The sequence below is a fragment of the Trachurus japonicus genome, chromosome 15 (genome assembly GCF_045865225.1).
Source record: "Trachurus japonicus isolate A0001 chromosome 15, Traja_1.0".
NCBI classification, from domain to species: domain Eukaryota; kingdom Metazoa; phylum Chordata; class Actinopteri; order Carangiformes; family Carangidae; genus Trachurus; species Trachurus japonicus.
Genome location: NC_140921.1, coordinates 10,550,305 through 10,573,116, shown reverse-complemented (window position 1 = coordinate 10,573,116; position 22,812 = coordinate 10,550,305). Strand labels below are relative to the sequence as shown.

At 39.7% G+C, this 22,812-nt stretch overlaps 1 protein-coding gene across 2 annotated transcripts in view; it reads right to left on the bottom strand.

The window, feature by feature from the left end:
• Positions 1 to 22,812, bottom strand: part of bcl2l11 (BCL2 like 11) — a 32,273-nt gene that overhangs the window by 7,490 nt on the left and 1,971 nt on the right. For both annotated transcript variants that reach the window (XM_085799509.1, XM_085799508.1), the window contains exons 2-3: positions 9,046 to 9,464; positions 4,196 to 4,302 (exon numbers count right to left, since the gene is read on the bottom strand). In XM_085799509.1, coding sequence (XP_085655635.1) covers positions 4,196 to 4,302; positions 9,046 to 9,464 — 526 coding nt within the window. The remainder of the gene's footprint in view (positions 1 to 4,195; positions 4,303 to 9,045; positions 9,465 to 22,812) is intronic.

Below are 22,812 nucleotides of genomic sequence, written 5' to 3'. Positions count from 1 at the left end.
GAGAGTTTTTCTCTCCAAATTCATCTTATCTTCTCGTGAATCACGTTGAAAATGTGTTTCAAATAAGGTAAGAGAAAGAAAAATAAACTCCCTAGTTGAGCTGCTCACATCTGGTATGATATTTGCTTTGGAAGGGCCTGTTGGCACACAGCTCTTCCATTTTGAGATTAGAAATGTGGTAATCACTGCTCCAGGTTCCAGCTGAGGTGTTTCAGGGCAACCACACAGGCGAGTCACCCCCATATTCACCCGAGGGCCAGGGATGATTCACGATGATTAACCTTTCCTGCTGCGCCTGTTTGACTACAGTGAGGAAAAGTTGCTGAGAACTTGTTGAAATTTCCTTTCACTCGGGAACTCCTCTGGGATTTGACACTTTGATAAAGTTGGCAGATAAATTTAGATGTACTAGATCATATTGAGATTCTATGGAGTAGATCTTAGGATAAAATGTGATGATAACATGCTTTATGTTTTATCCATCTTTTGTTTTTGTTTTGTTTTGAACACATTTTATTACTTAAAAATCAATATTTCTTCTTCCTGTTGTGTGGTTGTTGGCCATTGTTAGCTAGGGATACAACCATAGCTACACTAGATGCTTTTTACTCACTAGTGAGAAAGTGAATGAGTGGAGATTTACGCTACCCTCCAAGGATCTCAGGATATAATCCCTCACTGGCTTCCCACCAGCCAACACAGCTGTGTTCAGCCAGGAAATGAACACAGATCAATGAGGTGGTGACCAAGAGTCTGCCCCCATTTCTATAGTCGTGTGTTTGTTTTGTGCAGTCACGGTTGAAGTGGATTAATTATGATTGTTCAGTCTTAACACAACAAACCACGCTGAACTAAATGTTCTTGCTTTGTCTCAGTGACAAAAACAATCTTCTGTCATTTTATACTGACGACAAAGTATGTGATGATTCAGATCTGAAAAAACCTGAAAAACATCTCATGTTGCTGTAGTTATGAAATCATTTGTGACCATGCATGAGCGCCTTGTCCACGGGAACACCAACACCTGGCTAAAGAACAGGGAACAAGCCTCGCTGTTCCTCTTTTCTCTGCCTTCTCATTGTTCTGCAGCGTGAACACGCACACGTGCTCTTTCACACTTTCTGGACTATTCTGTGCCCAAGTTCACCAAGGGCAAGACACACGCACAACTTCTCTTTCTCTTTCTGTCTTCAGTCAGTGTGACGAGGTGTTGAGTCACTGACTCGACTCATCACATTCTCACGTATTTCTCCAGCCTCCTTCGCTTCTTCTTTGCAACTCAGAGGCCAAACTGGGTTTTCCTCCCATGGCTCCTCAGAGGTTTTGTAACCCTTCTCCTGGGATTTTCCATACACATGGCGCCAATCAACAATGGTTAGGGTTGGGTTAGGGTAACCCTGGTGCCATGAGTGATACTGCTATCAGTCAATCAACTCCGATATACAAAGGTGTATAGCAAAACAATTTTGTAAGCAGCATTGTGTATACCCAACCATTATTTGGTAATTAACTGTTCAGTATGATGACTCCTACTCTGTCTCTGATTGGCTCTTACTTGTTGGCTTGGTTTGGTTTGAGCATGAGGAGTGGTGATTGGTTGGGTTACTGATATCAAGTTAACTATGCAGATGCAGAGTGGAGAGGTTACGCCTTCACTTTGCTACTGTATCCTGGGAAGAAAAAAAATTGCTTTACTGCAGATCTTATGAGGTTAATTTGACTTTGACATAATAATTAGTTTAGCGGATTATGAATGACGTGTGGTTGTGGAAGAACCATTTTTTTCTTGAAATAACAACACTCATCTGTCATCTGTTGGCAGGTGATCTGCTGTGTCCAATGTTCATGTGTGGATGGACTATGTATGTATAGGCTCAGGTTTAATTTTGACAGTAAAATCTGCTTCTCTTCAGTGGCAAATGGTAATTTCACAATGATAAACACTAGTGACCTATTTTTGGGTGAACTAAATACACAACACTCATCTTGTCTTTTTTCTATTATACCACAGACTGTTTTGTTGGATTTTTGTTGAAGTCTGTTTTCTTTGATAAAAAAAAAAAGAAGTAATATTCACGTATCCAGGCATCTCCACACTACTGTTGGTGTATAATATGGTGAACTGGTCAAGGAGAGTTTTGACAGATTAATGCAGCGACTGATTAGTGTAGACTCCAAAGGACAGGAAGGGTTTTAACTGTCTTCCTGTTTCATGCTCATTAGCAGCTCAAAGGTTAAACGCAATCACAGAAGCTTGTTTCAGACTTATCACTCTGTTTAGTTGGAGAGCTGTAGCTCTGCAGCTATTAAGCTTTTGACACAGAGGAAGCATTTCTAAGCTCATCAATTGGATGCAGCAGTCTTGTCATGCCATTCCTTGACTTTTATTTTTTAATCCATTTCTCTGATGAGATTTAAGTGAACTCAGCCGAGCGCTGATTTTTTTTTTCTTCCTCTCTTCCCCCTCTGGCTTCCCAAAGCTCCAGTCAGCTCTTTGATTGGAGTAAATAAAACTGTAATGATGCAACATGCAGAAATGTTGCCAAGGAAACAGAAGCCAAGAGGAAATGAACTCTTATTGCAGCTACGCAACTTTACAACACACACAGACTTGACTGAAGCGCTCAGAGGATTTTTTTTTTTTTCCCTCCCTGGGATAACGGGATTATCTCCTCAGTGAGCCTTCAGTCAGACTACTGTAACTGTCAGTTCATGTCATAATCAGAGCCGGGTAACGCCGCCGTCCTTCAAAACATTCACGTCACATACTCTCTTAAAGCTGCCTTTGCTTTAAAGAGCGCTCAAGCTGAGGAAGAGTCAAACCACTGTTTCAAAATGAAGCAGCGTGACAAGAAGAAAAAAAAATGAAGCAGAAATGCCTCTAAGTTATGTTACATTAAGTGTTTCACACCGAAACGCATGGCGTGTATCTGACAAATGTGGTAAATGCATTTCCCTCCTCATTTGCAAACCCCGATGTGCTCACTTTCTCAAAACTGCTGGTGCATTCCCTCACTTCTTCACCGCCAGTCAATCAATACGGGGACCAGAGTGAAACTAGTGGCAGGAACTCGTATTATATCGCATAAACAAGAAAAAAAGGGTGGGGGCATGGTTGTAAATAAAAAAAAAATTCCATCATAGTGCTACTAACGGCCAAAAACTCAACTCCACTTCAAAATATCTTCACTGTGCTTCTGTTTTTTTAATTGCTGTGAGCAGTAAAAGTGGAAATGATTTGCATTTCCTGGCTAATTAATCCAATAACACCACATAATTCATCAGTCAATAACGAGCCAGCGTTCACAAACACGTCCATGCATTTACATCAGTACCTCAGTCAGCTAGCCAGGAAGCAATCAGCTTGACTGCTGCTACTGAGGCTAAGCAAATAAGCTCCACTTTTATAATGTAAGCAGTCAATGAGCTTCACTGGGTCTCACCACATTTAAACACCCAATTTGTACCACAAAGTTTTGTTTTTGTTTCTATCCCGCTGCTGGAAACTGGCTTAGGGCTTTCGTCGAGGAGAATGAAACTGTTTTTCCCCCTCTGTGCTCAACAAATCCATCTTCTGCGCCTTCGCTGTCTGGGTTTTTTTTTTTTTTTTTCCTTGTATCATATGGCTGTTTTCTTGTTTTTTTGTTTTGGGGTATTTTAACTGCAGTGGTTACTGTGGCATCTTCATTTTTCTGCAGCTTCAGGCCGTCTGCTTAGTTATTTTCTGATCAAAAGTCATTTTGCTTTTCTCACCCCAAGCATAATGGAAATAACCAGCTGGTCACAGGCTCCCTCAGATCACCTCCGGCACTTATTAAGAGACAGTTTAGTTCTGCCGCCCTCCCTCCTCGCTTTCATCTCATGTCCTGCTGAGCATATTGCTCTTTTTAGCAACGGCCTGCTTTGCATTCGTACAGTTAAACAGCTGCTTTGTTTATATTTCTCCAGCGGTTTGATAAATATTGACTCACCAATAAAAAAAAAGATGTATAAAACCTTATTCCAATAATAACTAAATGAGCTTGGATTTGATAAAAGTCATTTACATCTGTTAGAGAAACCACAGAGTCCTGTCGTTCAATCAGCTGCTTAAATGCAGCTGCTCCACAACCGTGGTTGCTGGTGGTTTCTCTCTAATCTACCCCCCACCATCACCACACACACACAAACACACACACTGTCTGTGATGACTGACCCTTAGCAGGAGCCTATTAAAATCATCTCCAATGCGTCGGAGCTCTTGTCCAACGACTGCCTCCGCCTGCATGTCCACTTCCGCGTTAGAGGGGCTGGGAGAGCTCTCTGAAACAGACAAGAAAAACACGGTGGCACAGGAAACTTATATTAAAACATTTGAGTTGAGTGCGCTGTAACTTCGGCTTGGTAATTCTTTCTGTACACTTTCTCAATAACAGCATTTTGATCATTTATAGTCATCGTGGGTTCAGGGCAAAGAAATGCTGCAAAACTGCAGCACAGAGACATTTGAGATATGATTGGTAACATTAAAAGTGCACATCTGAATCACTGAAAGAACCGAAAAGTACAACAACCAGATAAGCAGAGTGTTGAAGTGTTTCAGACAGTGGGTGGTTCACAGCATCAGAGCAGAGACTTTCCTTTTAGTTTTGGCCCAGTTGCGTTTATTTGATGTTATAAAAGATGCACAGTCACAATGATATGATAAAAACCACAGAGGAGAGATGTACACAGTGTTTGCTCATGTAGGTGAGATCAAAAACACAACAAAACAGACACAAAGCCCTCATGTTTACTGCACTCTGCAATTGTTGTGTATAGTTTATAATATCTACTGTGCATGCGTCTCCCTGGCATCATCATGAAGAAGTAGAGAAGCAGCGCTCGACAGGCTGACCGGGTGAGCGATCGTGTGCACGAGCGGTGTCGTGGTTGATCCCGTATATTTTCAGTCTGAGCTAACACTACCACTATGAAAGGCTCTGACCTCTTACCGATCTCCGCTTATGACTCATGCACATCGTTATGAAACCCAGACTTAATATTTCTCACATCCTCCAATATTGAAGACGCTGATACAGCAAAGAGATTGCGTTCCAACTAATGCATCACGCTGCTGGCAACACCGACATAACTCCACGAGGGTGCTGATGGCGGGAGATGTTGGAGTGCAAAGGCAGGTGGGAGTGTATCAGTGCAGACAGGCAGCAATGGAAGTAAATTTCTGAAAGTCTCTCCTGTCTGAATGCAATCCAACTTATTGTAAGAGACAAATGTTTACAGACAGAGGAGCAAGGGTGAAGCTTGAATAAAGGGTTTGTTCTCTTTCAGAATATGCTCTTTTTTCGCAGCCATTTAGGAGAGCAAGGTGTACAGTACACTGTATGTTGCACATGGAGACTTTCTTTCAGAAATGACCACAGCAACCAAACAGACGAGAGCCTGATTTCACTACGAATACTGTATGTTCATATTCGTACAGTTTTTTACTCTTCTGGCAGTTTCTGAAAGTTCTGTATACATCTGACTTCCCTACCATAAACCATATCCTGCCGACTGACAAGACGCAGAGACGTTGTGGTTTGCTAATACTAAAGGGCAGCTGAGAACTTAGAGAAAACACTGACGCTGACTGAATATTTCTCCTTGTAAGCTGTTCCAAAAGACACAACTTAAAGACAATCAATAATTAGTGAGCTTTGTGCACTTTGTTATCTTAGATCGCTTGTCTAGAGTTCAAAGCAACCAGAGCCCCCTGAGGTTGTTATATTAAATCATGTGAATATGAATGCATGTATCAAAGGTAACTGCTGGACGAAACTGAAGAAAACCTGGCTCTACAAGTTTGTGTGATACGAGCTGTACGCACACTCACATAAATAAACAGGTGCTACAAAAGCTCTGATGCTCTGTCTCGCTCTCAAACAAACACAAAGGCAGAGCAGCCACAGAGACTTTTTATTCCCTTGGTTGACAACATTGTAAGATATTTTGTACAAGTGTGTGTGTCTTATCTCCTATCTGTCCTATCTGATGGACGTAGCGGACTGAATAAGAGGCGAAGGGCTTCTGTCTGCGTCTTACAAAAGACCTGCAGGCCTATTTTGACTGCCCCACACACACAGGACTCATTTTGATTGGCGCACTTAATGAATGACACGTACACACACACGCGTTGCCGGTGTGTTTTGACCGCCGTCCTGTCTGTCTGGCTGCAGTGAAAAAGAAAGGAGAGGCACAAGGCAATCAGTGCAGCTAAATCACTGCTGTTACAAAAGCAGATTTACAGGACACTAAAGCTAACAGAGGATGGAGATGACTTTTTACTTTACACATTATTCTTGAAAATATTGAAAGAAATACCACTGTTTTATGCTGCATTGCCTCTTTCTGCATCTGCAACATCTGCTCAGATCTGAGGAAAGGGATCAGAGTACAATTTTATTACATAGTGCGCATATTTGTCCCCCATTGCTCTTACACCATGAGGGGATTTCACTATGTTAGTCGTTTTATTTTTATTTTTCTTGGTCAAATCTCACCAAGAAAAGCCTCATGGCGTAGTTTTGTTTGTTACCAAGCAACAGGGTAGGCAACTTTAGCCGGCAGCGTCGTAGCTAAAAGCAGGAGTCTTTTTTTTTTTTAAGTTGCGCTGATAAAAACAACTCCGCTGGAGCGCTATTTTAAATCTGTGTTGCTGGAGGTGACAGACTTGCGTGTCTAGTTCTATTTATGAGTCTGAATAAACAGCAGAGATAAAAAACAGGATCAAGGCTGTGAGAAATTATAAGTGTCCAACAAACTCTTTGGTGGCGCTATCAAACCACTAGAACTTTTATTTTATATTTTATTCTAAGCATCAAAGCGGACATATAAACCAAATGCATGCAGCTCGATTATGTGGAATTGACACGTTCAAAATTATGGTGAGTCGTAAAACAACAAGGGAACTACACCGATTTCACACATTACAGTCAGATATTGGAGCGTTCACTACTGCCATTTACTATATGTGAGAAACAGTTGTTCTGAGCTTTCAGTGGTGCAACATCTGATAAGATGCTTCAATACGTTACTTTCAGTTTGAAAGTGAGCGAGATCTGAGGGTGAAGAGGAAGGAGGATGTGGAGATACCAGACCTGCGTAGCCCACTCCTCAGCTTGTTGCTTTTTTACTTAAGATAAAATGATATTTTTTCATGTCAATAGTTTGACCGTTTATTGTCTTGTGCCATTGTTCAGTTAAATGCTGTTGAGAAAACACAATGAGAAAGACTACATGGTCATGTCATCACCCTTTCCCTCGCTTCCTTCTCCATCCACAGCAATTCAACCATCCACATGCCCTGACTTATAATGATTTCCCCCTCTTTCTATGCTCTCATCCTGCCTTATCCTGGAAAGAGTGAAGCAGAGAGATCGCCATGTCTGTTGCAGAGCTCCAGTGCGGGTGGTGACGTATATCATTCGTGTCGAGAGCAGCGAAGAGCTGTAGTTCACAAAGCGGCTCACACAAAACTTAACATTATCAAAATTATTTGCGCTAAATTGTAGTCTTCTTTGTGTGAAAATGAATCTTTAAATATCACAAACAACATATGTGAAATCCATGGCACAATTCAAACAGGACCAGAAAATAATTGTAATCTACCCATTGGATCCTAGTGATAATTTTTCGCTTTTGAGGACCCGTGTACCGAGGGCCCAAATCTGCTGCTGCCGCTGCTGCTGCTTATGCTAGGGTGGCGAGAGAAGGAGTTGGAACTAGAGGAAACGTCAAAGAGGCTGAGGCACTTAATGTTTGAGCCACCCAGAGACTCAGATGATGAGGCTGTCAGTTAGCGTACTTAGCTTGTAGCTTGTACAGTGACCAACACCAGATTTACTGGTTCCGCTAAAGCAGAATATCACTAAAAGGTTCATTATGTCCCATCGGGTTAGTTCCCTAAGTTTGTGACATATGAATCCCTGGCTGTGTACATCCCTTTTTTTTGTGTCCGATTTCCCGCCCAGTATGTAATGGACATGACCCCTCAAAGTCATGAAATTCCTGAGGAAGTAGAGTTTGTGTGTTTGGACTTTTTAAAAGTATTCCTGTGGGATTTGTGAGGGTTTTTCACATTTTTCAAAAGGCAGTAGACGTTACTCAACAGGAAGCAGAGTAATACTACAATGGAATGAAAACATGGGGAATCAGCAGAAATGGGTTTGGCAGCACCGAAGAGTCATCTTAGTGTTGCTTTAGAAATGTGGGTTTCAGCATGGGATCGTTGGATTTCCCTCTGAGAGCCAAAGACGTGAGGCATGCTGGGTATTAGTCAATAAATCAGAATGGGAAAATAAACACTGAAGTGACTACTCATCTGGGAGAGTAGAAAATATTAGAGGAGAGGAAAAAAGAACCGTCTTCCCTCGTAAGGAAGATCGACTAGGAGAACAAAAACATACTCAGGATGTTTTTGTTCATCTGTTGAATCATTGTTAACATTCACCACCACCGCCCGCCCAAACCCCCAAAATCTTTGATAGAGGAAGCTTCAGGGAGTTTGTGTTGGGCTCCTATATCTGGTTTCATAATTTGCTGCACACCCACACAGCAGCAGCAGCAGCAGCAGAAGCAGCAACAGCAGCTAAAATTTCATAGTGGAAACAGCTCGAGAGCAGCTCGTGCTTGGCTGCTTTAAGGCCAGTCACTTTCACAGCAGGTGTTTGACACAGCATCAGGGAATGCATTGGTGCATTTAAACTCCCCAAAGTGCAGTTTACCCCCCCTCTTAAACTCACACTGGGTGATTAAAAAAAAAGTAGAGGAAAAATTATTCCAGGCACGATTTAAAGTGTTTATTTGGGTTTTTTTAGTGTAGAATATAAAGTTGAATTATATTTTAAGGACAAACAAAAACATATGGACATTGCAATGATGGGAAGTAGTATAATTGTTTAATATAATGACTTTATTTATAAGTAATAGTACTTTGTCATGACAAACTTCAACCTTTTGTAGCTGCGTGCATTCAGAGCATTGCTTTATCATCGGTTATTGGCTACATGCAAAGTGCCTGCTCACCGTGCTGCTGCAACATCCCCAGTCCTGCGCCGGGCGGCTCATTCATGCGCTGCAAGGCGTGTGTCATCACCTGGCTGGAGGGGCTGGGAGTCTGCGTGGCTCGGTCAGCCGTCACTGGCCTCGGGGACAGCGGGGAGCTCGGCTGCGAGTCGCTGTCGAAGGAGAAATATCCACTGGAGGAGCGGCGGTTGAAGTTGAATATCGACCTCTTTTGAAACACGCCTAGGCTGTCAGGAGAGATGGCTTTGGGTCTGCGCCGGGGCGGCGAGTCTGGCTCTCCCTCTCCGCCGCGCCGCTCGCCGCTGTCGTTTGAACGGGCTGTTTGCGCTGAGGCTCCGGCGGCACCGAGGAGTGGTGGGTCTCCTTCGCTCTCCTCTCTTGGCGTTACTGCGGTCGAGCCATCGGGCCGGGTTGGTGGTCTGTTGGGTGAACAGAGCGGCACCGTCAGCCTGGGCTCTCATCACTCTGCCTACAGCCCTCACGGCTCCGCGGCACCTGGAGCTGCAGCTGGCCGTGTGACAGCGCAGAGCTGCTTCGGGTCTGGACCGCGTAGGTTCGCGTTTTCCCGACAAGAACCGCGCGATTTCTGTCACTTAAATCTGATTCATTTCACGGGGAAGCGCAGCGACTGACGCGCAAACGCGCACGTTCACAAATAAAAGCTGATTTGAGAAAAACAAAAAAACTTACCGGCGAGTTTGCCATATCTAACTCACTTCCCAAAGCAGTGGACGCCGGGTGAAGCGCTGGGAGTTGTGTAGTAACTGTTTGACTATGTGTATGTGCTGTTGCTCTGGCGCTATCCCAGGTTCCTGTCCAAACTGGCCGCCCAGTGCGTCTCCATTGTTTGTCAGAAATTGCTGATTGCAGCAGATCTTTGTTTGACTTGTGAGGAAAAAAAAAATCAGGCATGAAGGAAGCGGCTGGAGTAACTTCAACTGCGTCACACACCAACATCCCGAAAGACACCCGCCACTGCTGACCAGTCAGTCTGGAAAATATCATTTTCAACTAGTTTTAATAATCTCTCACGTCTGCTCGCCGACAGCTGACGAGGAATTTATTATTAGGCACTTATCCTGTAGCTATTACATCTGCAGTGACTTTATTTAAAAATATCAACTCCCAGCAAGAACAAAATCTCCAGACAAAATGTTTTCAGCTTTGTCCTTTGTCGTTTTAACAACTAATTTCAGACACATGGTGACAGTCAAATAAGACTGCGGTCAAGTGAGCCGTCGTTCTTCCTCGCGGAGTCAAGCCAGCCGCACAAACATTTGAACTGCGCCCGTATCATAGAACTTACGGTAAATTCTCCGAGTCCACTGACGAAGCTAACGCTAGTTCAGAACCAAGCGAGATGACTTCCGGTTTTCAAAGTAAGACGCGGATAATACAAAGGCAAGGTGTGTGTGTGTGTGTGTGTGTGTGTGTGTGTTCCCGTGTGTGTGTGTGTGTGTGTGTGTGTGTGTGCGCGCGCGCGCGCGTGTGTTCCCGTGTGTGTGTGTGTGTGTGTGTGTGTGTGTTCCCGTGTACCTACCTAACAGGGCCTTATGAATTTTAAACAGGAAAAGAGCCTTATACTCCATTTTTACTGTACAGTAACATGACTTGGGCCCATAAGGTCTGGCACTACTTGGTTAAGGTGACTTCAGGACCACCCTGGCTACTTCCACAGTCATTATCAAACAATTTTACTGTACCATTTTGGGGAAATTAAACCTCAAAGTTGCATCTCTAGTTTTTTTGTTTTTTCCTTTACAGGAAAAGTGCCTCATACTCCATTTTTACTGTACAGTAACATGACTTTGGCCCATAAGTTCTGGCAATACTTGGTACAGGTGACTTCAGGACCACCCTGGCTACTTCCACAGTCATTATCAAAAACAATTTTTACTGTATAATTTTGGAGAAAATTAAGCCTCAAAGTTGCATCTCTAGTTTTTTTGTTTTTTTCTTTACGGGAAAAGTGCCTCATACTCCATTTTTACTGTACAATAACATGACTTTGGCCCATAAGTTCTGGCAATACTTGGTACAGGTGACTTCAGGACCACCCTGGCTACTTCCACAGTCATTATCAAACAATTTTACTGTACCATTTTGGGGAAATTAAACCTCAAAGTTGCATCTCAGTTTTTTTTAAACAGGAAAAATGCCTTATACTCCATTTTTACTGTACAATAACATGACTTTGGCCCATAGGTTCTGGCAATACTTGGTACAGGTGACTTCAGGACCAACCTGGCTACTTCCACAGTCATTATCAAACAATTTTACTGTATAATTTTGGAGAAATTAAGCCTCAAAGTTGCATCTCTAGTTTTTTTGTTTTTTTCTTTACGGGAAAAGTGCCTCATACTCCCATTTTTACTGTACAGTAACATGACTTTGGCCCTAAGTTCTGGCAATACTTGGTACAGGTGACTTCAGGACCACCCTGGCTAATTCCACAGTCATTATCAAACAATTTTACTGTATAATTTTGGAGAAATTAAGCCTCAAAGTTGCATCTCTATTTTTTTTTGTTTTTTTCTTTACGGGAAAAGTGCCTCATACTCCATTTTTACTGTACAATAACATGACTTTGGCCCATAAGTTCTGGCAATACTTGGTTACAGGTGACTTCATGACCACCCTGGCTACTTCCACAGTCATTATCAAACAATTTTACTGTATAATTTTGGAGAAATTAAGCCTCAAAGTTGCATCTCTAGTTTTTTTGTTTTTTTCTTTACGGGAAAAGTGCCTCATACTCCATTTTTACTGTACAGTAACATGACTTTGGCCCATAAGTTCTGGCAATACTTGGTACAGGTGACTTCAGGACCACCCTGGCTACTTCCACAGTCATTATCAAACAATTTTACTGTATCATTTGGAGAAATTAAACCTCAAAGTTGCATCTCAGTTTTTTTTTTAAACAGGAAAAGTGCCTCATACTCCATTTTTACTGTACAATAACATGACTTTGGCCCATAAGTTCTGGCAATACTTGGTACAGGTGACTTCAGTACCACCCTGGCTACTTCCACAGTCATTATCAAACCAATTTTACTGTATCATTTTGGAGAAATTAAGCCTCAAAGTTGCATCTCTAGTTTTTTTGTTTTTTTCTTTACGGGAAAAGTGCCTCATACTCCATTTTTACTGTACAATAACATGACTTTGGCCCATAAGTTCTGGCAATACTTGGTACAGGTGACTTCAGGACCACCCTGGCTACTTCCACAGTCATTTATCAAACAATTTTACTGTATAATTTTGGAGAAATTAAGCCTCAAAGTTGCATCTCTAGTTTTTTGTTTTTTTCTTCACGGGAAAAGTGCCTCAAACAGTAACATGACTTTGGCCCATAAGTTCTGGCAATACTTGGTACAGGTGACTTCAGGACCACCCTGGCTACTTCCACAGTCATTATCAAACAATTTTACTGTATAATTTTGGAGAAATTAAGCCTCAAAGTTGCATCTCTAGTTTTTTTGTTTTTTTTCTTTACGGGAAAAGTGCCTCATACTCCATTTTTACTGTACAGTAACATGACTTTGGCCCATAAGTTCTGGCAATACTTGGTACAGGTGACTTCAGGACCACCCTGGCTACTTCCACAGTCATTATCAAACAATTTTACTGTATCATTTTGGAGAAATTAAACCTCAAAGTTGCATCTCAGTTTTTTTTAAACAGGAAAAGTGCCTCATACTCCATTTTTACTGTACAATAACATGACTTTGGCCCATAAGTTTCTGGCAATACTTGGTACAGGTGACTTCAGGACCACCCTGGCTACTTCCACAGTCATTATCAAACAATTTTACTGTATAAATTTTGGAGAAATTAAGCCTCAAAGTTGCATCTCTAGTTTTTTTGTTTTTTTCTTTACGGGAAAAGTGCCTCATACTCCATTTTTACTGTACAATAACATGACTTTGGCCCATAAGTTCTGGCAATACTTGGTACAGGTGACTTCAGGACCACCCTGGCTACTTCCACAGTCATTATCAAACAATTTTACTGTATAATTTTGGAGAAATTAAGCCTCAAAGTTGCATCTCTATTTTTTTTTGTTTTTTTCTTTACGGGAAAAGTGCCTCATACTCCATTTTTACTGTACAATAACATGACTTTGGCCCATAAGTTCTGGCAATACTTGGTACAGGTGACTTCAGGACCACCCTGGCTACTTCCACAGTCATTATCAAACAATTTTACTGTATAATTTTGGAGAAATTAAGCCTCAAAGTTGCATCTCTAGTTTTTTTTGTTTTTTTTCTTTACGGGAAAAGTGCCTCAAACTCCATTTTTACTGTACAGTAACATGACTTTGGCCCATAAGTTCTGGCAATACTTTGGTACAGGTGACTTCAGGACCACCCTGGCTACTTCCACAGTCATTATCAAACAATTTTACTGTATAATTTTGGAGAAATTAAGCCTCAAAGTTGCATCTCTAGTTTTTTTGTTTTTTTCTTTACGGGAAAAGTGCCTCATACTCCATTTTTACTGTACAGTAACATGACTTTGGCCCATAAGTTCTGGCAATACTTGGTACAGGTGACTTTCAGGACCACCTGGCTACTTCCACAGTCATTATCAAACAATTTTACTGTATAATTTTGGAGAAATTAAGCCTCAAAGTTGCATCTCAGTTTTTTTTTAAACAGGAAAAATGCCTTATACTCCATTTTTACTGTACAATAACATAACTTTGGCCCATAAGTTCTGGCAATACTTGGTACAGGTGACTTCAGGACCACCCTGGCTACTTCCACAGTCATTATCAAACAATTTTACTGTATCATTTTGGAGAAATTAAACCTCAAAGTTTGCATCTCAGTTTTTTTTAAACAGGAAAAATGCCTTATGCTCCATTTTTACAGTACAGTAACATGACTTTGGCCCATAAGTTCTGGCAATACTTGGTACAGGTGACTTCAGGACCACCCTGGCTACTTCCACAGTCATTATCAAACAATTTTACTGTATCATTTTGGAGAAATTAAACCTCAAAGTTGCATCTCAGTTTTTTTTAAAAAGGAAAAGTGCCTCATACTCCATTTTTACTGTACAATAACATGACTTTGGCCCATAAGTTCTGGCAATACTTGGTACAGGTGACTTCAGGACCACCCTGGCTACTTCCACAGTCATTATCAAACAATTTTACTGTATCATTTTGGGGAAATTAAACCTCAAAGTTGCATCTCTAGTTTTTTTGTTTTTTTCTTTACGGGAAAAGAGCCTTATACTCCATTTTTACTGTACAGTAACATGACTTTGGCCCATAAGTTCTGGCAATACTTGGTTAAGGTGACTTCAGGACCACCCTGGCTACTTCCACAGTCATTATCAAACAATTTTACTGTATATAATTTTGGAGAAATTAAGCCTCAAAGTTGCATCTCAGTTTTTTTTAAACAGGAAAAAATGCCTTATACTCCATTTTTACTGTACAATTAACATAACTTTGGCCCCATAAGTTCTGGCAATACTTGGTACATGTGACTTCAGGACCACCCTGGCTACTTCCACAGTCATTATCAAACAATTTTACTGTATCATTTTGGAGAAATTAAACCTCAAAGTTGCATCTCTAGTTTTTTGTTTTTTTGTTTTTTTCTTTACGGGAAAAAGTTGCCTCATTACTCCATTTTTAACTGTACAGTAACATGACTTTGGCCCATAAGTTCTGGCAATACTTGGTACAGGTGACTTCAGGACCACCCTGGCTACTTCCTCAGTCATTAATCAACAATTTTACTGTATAGTTTTGGAGAATTAAACCTCAAAGTTGCATCTCAGTTTTTTTTTTTAACAGGAAAAGTGCCTCATACTCCATTTTTTACTGTACAATAACATGACTTTGGCCCATAAGTTCTGGCAATACTTGGTACAGGTGACTTCAGGACCACCCTGGCTACTTCCACAGTCATTATCAAACAATTTTACTGTATAATTTTGGAGAAATTAAGCCTCAAATTTGCATCTCTAGTTTTTTTCTTTACAGGAAAAGTGCCTCATATTCCATTTTTACTGTACAGTAACATGACTTTGGCCCATAAGTTCTGACAATACTTGCTACAGCTGACTTTCGGAGCACACTGGCTACTTCCTCAGTCATTATCACACAGTTTTTTACTCACTCACTTTGGAGAATCATGTCTTGTAGAACCATATCATAAATCCCTGATATTGTAATAACCCCAATAATGTAATAAAAAATTCACTTGAGTGGACTGAAAATGTAATAAATTATAATGTAATAACTTCCAATAATGTAATAAAGTATTACTGTTCATTATCAGGTTAGCCTTCCATTCGAAGGGACCCACCTGATCATGTAATACTCCAATAATGTAATAATTTAACAGTAGATGACCCATTAGGCCTACTTGGTTTTAAGTGGTGGACATGCATACATTATTCGGATATGCACTTTAGTACATTATTGGGAAGTTATTACATTATCAGGTTTTTATTACATTTTCAATCCACTCACTTGACATTTTTTATTACATTATTGGGTTCTACAAGCCTCAAAGTTTTCTTTCAGCTCAGACTAATGTCTAATACTCTTAAACATCAACAAACCTCCATGTGACAGTCATATGTTGGAATAAATCACAATCACAAGAACATAGATGTTTAAGTTTAAAGTTTAAAGTGAATATAAAATACAGATATCAGATCAACATAGTCTGTGATTATTTATGAAGATGGTCTACTCTATTTTCATATACAATATCTTTACTTTTTACAGGATCGAAAGACCAAACAAATCAGTGGACAGAAATAACATGACTGAGGCCTTATTTTTATCCTTATTAGTCCTTATTCTACACGCAAGTGCATCTTGGGAGAGCCTGTTATTGATGCCGGCATACACAGATAATCCTTACAGATTACGTCGTTGCACATTCACACACTTCCGATCTCCACCTGACTATCAGGATCGTTCTCTATCAATCCAACATAAAAATCTCTCTCTCTCTCTCACACACACACACACACACACAACACACACACACACACACACACACACACACACACACACACACACACACACACACACACACACACACAATTGTGTTGAGTGTGTAACCTGGGTGCCTCAGATGTCTCAGATTCTGTCAGTGTCAACCTCCAGAAAAGTAATCAAAGTTTCAGTGTTGTGCCATTTTTTATGTCAAAACATAAAGTCAAATTTAAAAGATGGCTGTTGTGAGGCTTTCTGATCCCTTTCTCTTCCACTGATCGAAGGTGATGTTTTTAAATCCTGGCAAATGTCACAATTCCAGTCACCAGCCTTTGCCTGCTGAAGTGTTGCCGAGTCCATGTTAAGGCACTCCACATGGAACCACCGAAAACATGTGTCACACTGTATCTGTAAAAGGCATTCAAGTATAAATGTTAATTTTCAATCATGATAGATATAAGATAATGAAATTCTACTTTAAGTTTTATTTGTTATTTGCTAGTTTCATTGTTCAAAGACACAATAACAATACATTTTGTCATCTTGGTTATAGCTTCACAGCCTGGTATTTAGGTTGTTGTGTTACACGATTTCAGTGTGTAGAAATACATGTAATGTAACACAATACATAATGGATGTAAAAGATATTGCAAGTTTGACCTTATCATTGCTTAGCATTATTCATGAAAAATTACTAATTCACATAACAATACATTTTTTAACACCGGCCTTTGAAGTTATTTTTGATTATTCTCCAGATCTCAATTTAATGAACACTCCTTTTCCTGAAAATCATGATTATCATTCTGGCTAAGGGGTGAAACTCATGTCTTTTTCTTGTCACTTGTCATTATTCTCTGTCCTTGTTGCTTCCATCCACTTTAAAGGGATAGTAGCATTATTTAAAAGTAGGGTTGTATGCTTTACAAATATCCCCTAAGTACTTCAATTGCAGTAGAAGACTCTATGAAATCCTCCTGTTACAGTAGCAAGTGAACAACAATGAACAGCGTCATGGACTCTTCACACGAGAGCAGCACACGTCTCGAGATCTATTATATACTGTACATCCACGGTCCAGATGCATCACTGTGAAACTGTACAGAATTACTGAAATTATTGTTTATACTTAGACAACTGTTTGCGACTGTTGATGCGGTCTGGGAAATTAAAGGGGGATTAGAATATGTTGGCGGTTCTAGTGTTAAGAGAATAAAAGGAAAAGGTCAGATCTAACTGCACCCTGGCACTGTTCGGGAGATTACATAGATGTATGTATCATATTACACTTGTCCAGTAGCTAAACTTTTTTTTTTTTTTAAGCCAGAATAAGGCATTTCACTAATTACAATAGCTAGGCCTATAACCTACAATGTGCATGTGTCGTGAGCTAACCACGTGTGTCAGTTGACCCAAGGTGATAGGACTATTTAGCCAATTAAAAAATATTTGTGATGACGCCCTTTATTTAAGCCACATAATTATAATTGAAAAAAATGTAGACAATAAATGCAGTGTCTTTTACCCACATAACATTGGAAATTATTTGAAAGCCCCACTTACCCTTTTTTTGCAGCCATTCTTGCAATCAAGTGGAGATCCAGTGAACGTCGTCGTGGAGGTGTCAATTAACAGGGCATGTCATTTGCGCATGCGGTGATGCGTTGGATCGTTACCAAATAACTATTGTGAATTGATACGTTTATATCGATTTAGTTGTTGAAAACAAGCTCCAGATACAACTTTGAGGATTAATTTATCCAAAATGATACAGTAAAAATGTTTAATAATGACTGAGGAAGTAGCCAGGGTAGTCCTGAAGTCACCTGTACCAAGTATTGCCAGAACTTATGGGCCAAAGTCATGTTATTGTACAGTAAAAATGGAGTATGAGGCACTTTTCCTGTTAAAAAAAAACTGAGATGCAACTTTGAGGTTTAATTTCTCCAAAATGATACAGTAAAATTGTTTGATAATGACTGAGGAAGTAGCCAGGGTGGTCCTGAAGTCACCTGTACCAAGTATTGCCAGAACTTATGGGCCAAAGTCATGTTATTGTACAGTAAAAATGGAGTATAAGGCATTTTTCCCGTAAAAAAAAAAAAAAAAAAAAATAGAGATGCAACTTTGAGGCTTAATTTCTCCAAAATTATACAGTAAAATTGTTTGATAATGACTGTGGAAGTAGCCAGGGTGGTCCTGAAGTCACCTGTACCAAGTATTGCCAGAACTTATGGGCCAAAGTCATGTTACTGTACAGTAAAAATGGAGTATGGAGGCAACTTTTCCCGTAAAGAAAAAAAAACAAAAAAACTAGAGATGCAACTTTGAGGTTTAATTTCTCCAAAACTATACAGTAAAATTGTTTGATAATGACTGAGGAAGTAGCCAGGGTGGTCCTGAAGTCACCTGTACCAAGTATTGCCAGAACTTATGGGCCAAAGTTATGTTATTGTACAGTAAAAAATGGAGTATGAGGCAATTTTCCTGTTTAAAAAAAACTGAGATGCAACTTTGAGGTTTAATTTCTCCAAAATGATACAGTAAAATTGTTTGATAATGACTGTGGAAGTAGCCAGGGTGGTCCTGAAGTCACCTGTACCAAGTATTGCCAGAACTTATGGGCCAAAGTCATGTTACTGTACAGTAAAAATGGAGTATAAGGCATTTTTTCCTGTTTAAAAAAAAATGAGATGCAACTTTGAGGCTTAATTTCTCCAAAATGGTACAGTAAAATTGTTTGATAATGACTGTGGAAGTAGCCAGGGTTGGTCCTGAAGTCACCTGTACCAAGTATTGCCAGAACTTATGGGCCAAAGTCATGTTACTGTACAGTAAAAATGGAGTATAAGGCATTTTTCCTGTTTAAAAAAAACCGAGATGCAATTTGAGGTTTAATTTCTCCAAAATGATACAGTAAAATTGTTTGATAATGACTGTGGAAGTAGCCAGGGTGGTCCTGAAGTCACCTGTACCAAGTATTGCCAGAACTTATGGGCCAAAGTCATGTTACTGTACAGTAAAAAATGGAGTAGAGGCACTTTTCCCGTAAAAAAAAAAAAAAAAAAATAGAGATGCAACTTTGAGGCTTAATTTCTCAAAAATTATACAGTAAATTGTTTGATAATGACTGTGGAAGTAGCCAGGGTGGTCCTGAAGTCACCTGTACCAAGTATTGCCAGAACTTATGGGCCAAAGTCATGTTACTGTACAGTAAAAATGGAGTATGAGGCACTTTTCCCGTAAAGAAAAAAACAAAAAAACTAGAGATGCAACTTTGAGGTTTAATTTCTCCAAAACTATACAGTAAAATTGTTTTTGATAATGACTGAGGAAGTAGCCACGGTGGTCCTGAAGTCACCTGTACCAAGTATTGCCAGAACTTATGGGCCAAAGTCATGTTTACTGTACAGTAAAAATGGAGTATAAGGCATTTTTCCTGTTTAAAAAAAAACTGAGATGCAACTTTGAGGCTTAATTTCTCCAAAATTATACAGTAAAATTGTTTGATAATGACTGTGGAAGTAGCCAGGGTGGTCCTGAAGTCACCTGTACCAAGTATTGCCAGAACTTATGGGCCAAAGTCATGTTATTGTACAGTAAAAAAGGAGTATGAGGCACTTTTCCCGTAAAGAAAAAAACAAAAAACTAGAGATGCAACTTTGAGGTTTAATTTCCCCAAAATGGTACAGTAAAATTGTTTTGATAATGACTGTGGAAGTAGCCAGGGTGGTCCTGAAGTCACCTGTTACCCAAGTATTGCCAGAACTTATGGGCCAAAGTCATGTTACTGTACAGTAAAAAATGGAGTATGAGGCACTTTTTCCGTAAAGAAAAAAACAAAAAAACTAGAGATGCAACTTTGAGGCTTAATTTCTCCAAAATTATACAGTAAAAATTGTTTGATAATGACTGAGGAAGCAGCCAGGGTGGTCCTGAATCACCTGTACCAAGTATTGCCAGAACTTATGGGCCAAAGTCATGTTATTGTACAGTAAAAATGGAGTATGAGGCACTTTTCCCGTAAAGAAAAAAACAAAAAAACTAGAGATGCAACATTGAGGTTTAAATTTCTCCAAAACTATACAGTAAAATTGTTTTGATAATGACTGAGGAAGTAGCCACGGTGGTCCTGAAGTCACCTGTACCAAGTATTGCCAGAACTTATGGGCCAAAGTCATGTTACTGTACAGTAAAAATGGAGTATAAGGCATTTTTCCTGTTTTAAAAAAAACTGAGAGATGCAAACTTTGAGGCTTAATTTCTCCCAAAATGGTACAGTAAAATTGTTTGATAATGACTGTGGAAGTAGCCAGGGTGGTCCTGAAGTCACCTGTACCAAGTATTGCCAGAACTTATGGGCCAAAGTCATGTTACTGTACAGTAAAAATGGAGTATAAGGCATTTTTCCTGTTTAAAAAAAAACTGAGATGCAACTTTGAGGCTTAATTTCTCCAAAATTATACAGTAAAATTGTTTGATAATGACTGTGGAAGTAGCCAGGGTGGTCCTGAAGTCACCTGTACCAAGTATTGCCAGAACTTATGGGCCAAAGTCATGTTATTGTACAGTAAAAATGGAGTATGAGGCACTTTTCCCGTAAAGAAAAAAACAAAAAACTAGAGATGCAACTTTGAGGTTTAATTTCCCCAAAATGGTACAGTAAAATTGTTTGATAAATGACTGTGGAAGTAGCCAGGGTGGTCCTGAAGTCACCTGTACCAAGTATTGCCAGAACTTATGGGCCAAAGTCATGTTACTGTACAGTTAAAAATGGAGATGAGGCACTTTTCCCGTAAAGAAAAAAACAAAAAAACTAGAGAATGCAACTTTGAGGCTTAATTTCTCCAAAATTATACAGTTAAAATTGTTTGATAATGACTGAGAAGCAGCCAGGGTGGTCCTGAAGTCACCTGTACCAAGTATTGCCAGAACTTATGGCCAAAGTCATGTTATTGTACAGTAAAAAAATGGAGTATGAGGCACTTTTCCCGTAAAGAAAAAAACAAAAAACTAGAGATGCAACTTTGAGGTTTAATTTACAAGTACAGTAAAATTTGATTAATGACTGTGGAAGTAGCCAGGGTGGTCCTGAAGTCACCTGTACCAAGTATTGCCAGAACTTATGGGCCAAAAGTCATGTTACTGTACAGTAAAAATGGAGTATGAGGCACTTTTCCCGTAAAGAAAAAAACAAAAAACTAGAGATGCAACTTTGAGGCTTAATTTCTCCAAAATTATAGTAAAATTGTTTGATAAATGACTGAGAAGTAGCCAGGGTGGTCCTGAAGTCACCTGTACCAAGTATTGCCAGAACTTATGGGCCAAAGTCATGTTTATTGTACAGTAAAAATGGAGTATAAGGCATTTTTCCTGTGTAAAAAAAACTGAGATGCAACTTTGAGGCTTAATTTCTCCAAAATGATACAGTAAAATTGTTTGATAATGACTGAGGAAGTAGCCAGGGTGGTCCTGAAGTCACGTTAACCAAGTATTGCCAGAACTTATGGGCCAAAGTCATGTTACTGTACAGTAAAAATGGAGTATGAGGCACTTTTCCCGTAAAAAAAAAAAAAAAAAAAATAGAGATGCAACTTTGAGGCTTAATTTCTCCAAAATTATACAGTAAAATTGTTTGATAATGACTGTGGAAGTAGCCAGGGTGGTCCTGAAGTCACCTGTACCAAGTATTGCCAGAACTTATGGGCCAAAGTCATGTTACTGTACAGTAAAAATGGAGTATGAGGCACTTTTCCCGTAAAGAAAAAAAAACAAAAAAACTAGAGATGCAACTTTGAGGTTTAATTTCTCCAAAATTATACAGTAAAATTGTTTGATAATGACTGAGGAAGTAGCCAGGGTGGTCCTGAAGTCACCTGTACCAAGTATTGCCAGAACTTATGGGCCAAAGTTATGTTATTGTACAGTAAAAATGGAGTATGAGGCACTTTTCCTGTTTAAAAAAACCGGAGATGCAACTTTGAGGTTTAATTTCTCCAAAATGATACAGTAAAATTGTTTGATAATGACTGTGGAAGTAGCCAGGGTGGTCCTGAAGTCACCTGTACCAAGTATTGCCAGAACTTATGGGCCAAAGTCATGTTACTGTACAGTAAAAATGGAGTATAAGGCATTTTTCCTGTTTAAAAAAAAATGAGATGCAAATTTGAGGCTTAATTTCTCCAAAATTATACAGTAAAATTGTTTGATAATGACTGTGGAAGTAGCCAGGGTGGTCCTGAAGTCACCTGTACCAAGTATTGCCAGAACTTATTGGCCAAAGTCATGTTATTGTACAGTAAAAATGGAGTATGAGGCACTTTTCCCGTAAAGAAAAAAACAAAAAAACTAGAGATGCAACTTTGAGGTTTAATTTCCCCAAAATGGTACAGTAAAATTGTTTGATAATGACTGTGGAAGTAGCCAGGGTGGTCCTGAAGTCACCTGTACCAAGTATTGCCAGAACTTATGGGCCAAAGTCATGTTATTGTACAGTAAAAATGGAGTGTAAGGCATTTTTCCTGTTTAAAAAAAACTGAGATGCAACTTTGAGGCTTAATTTCTCCAAAATGATACAGTAAAATTGTTTGATAATGACTGAGGAAGTAGCCAGGGTGGTCCTGAAGTCACGTTAACCAAGTATTGCCAGAACTTATGGGCCAAAGTCATGTTACTGTACAGTAAAAATGGAGTATAAGGCTCTTTTCCTGTTTAAAATTCATAAGGCCCTGTTAGGTAGGTACACGGGAACACACACACACACACGGGAACACACGCGCGCGCGCGCACAC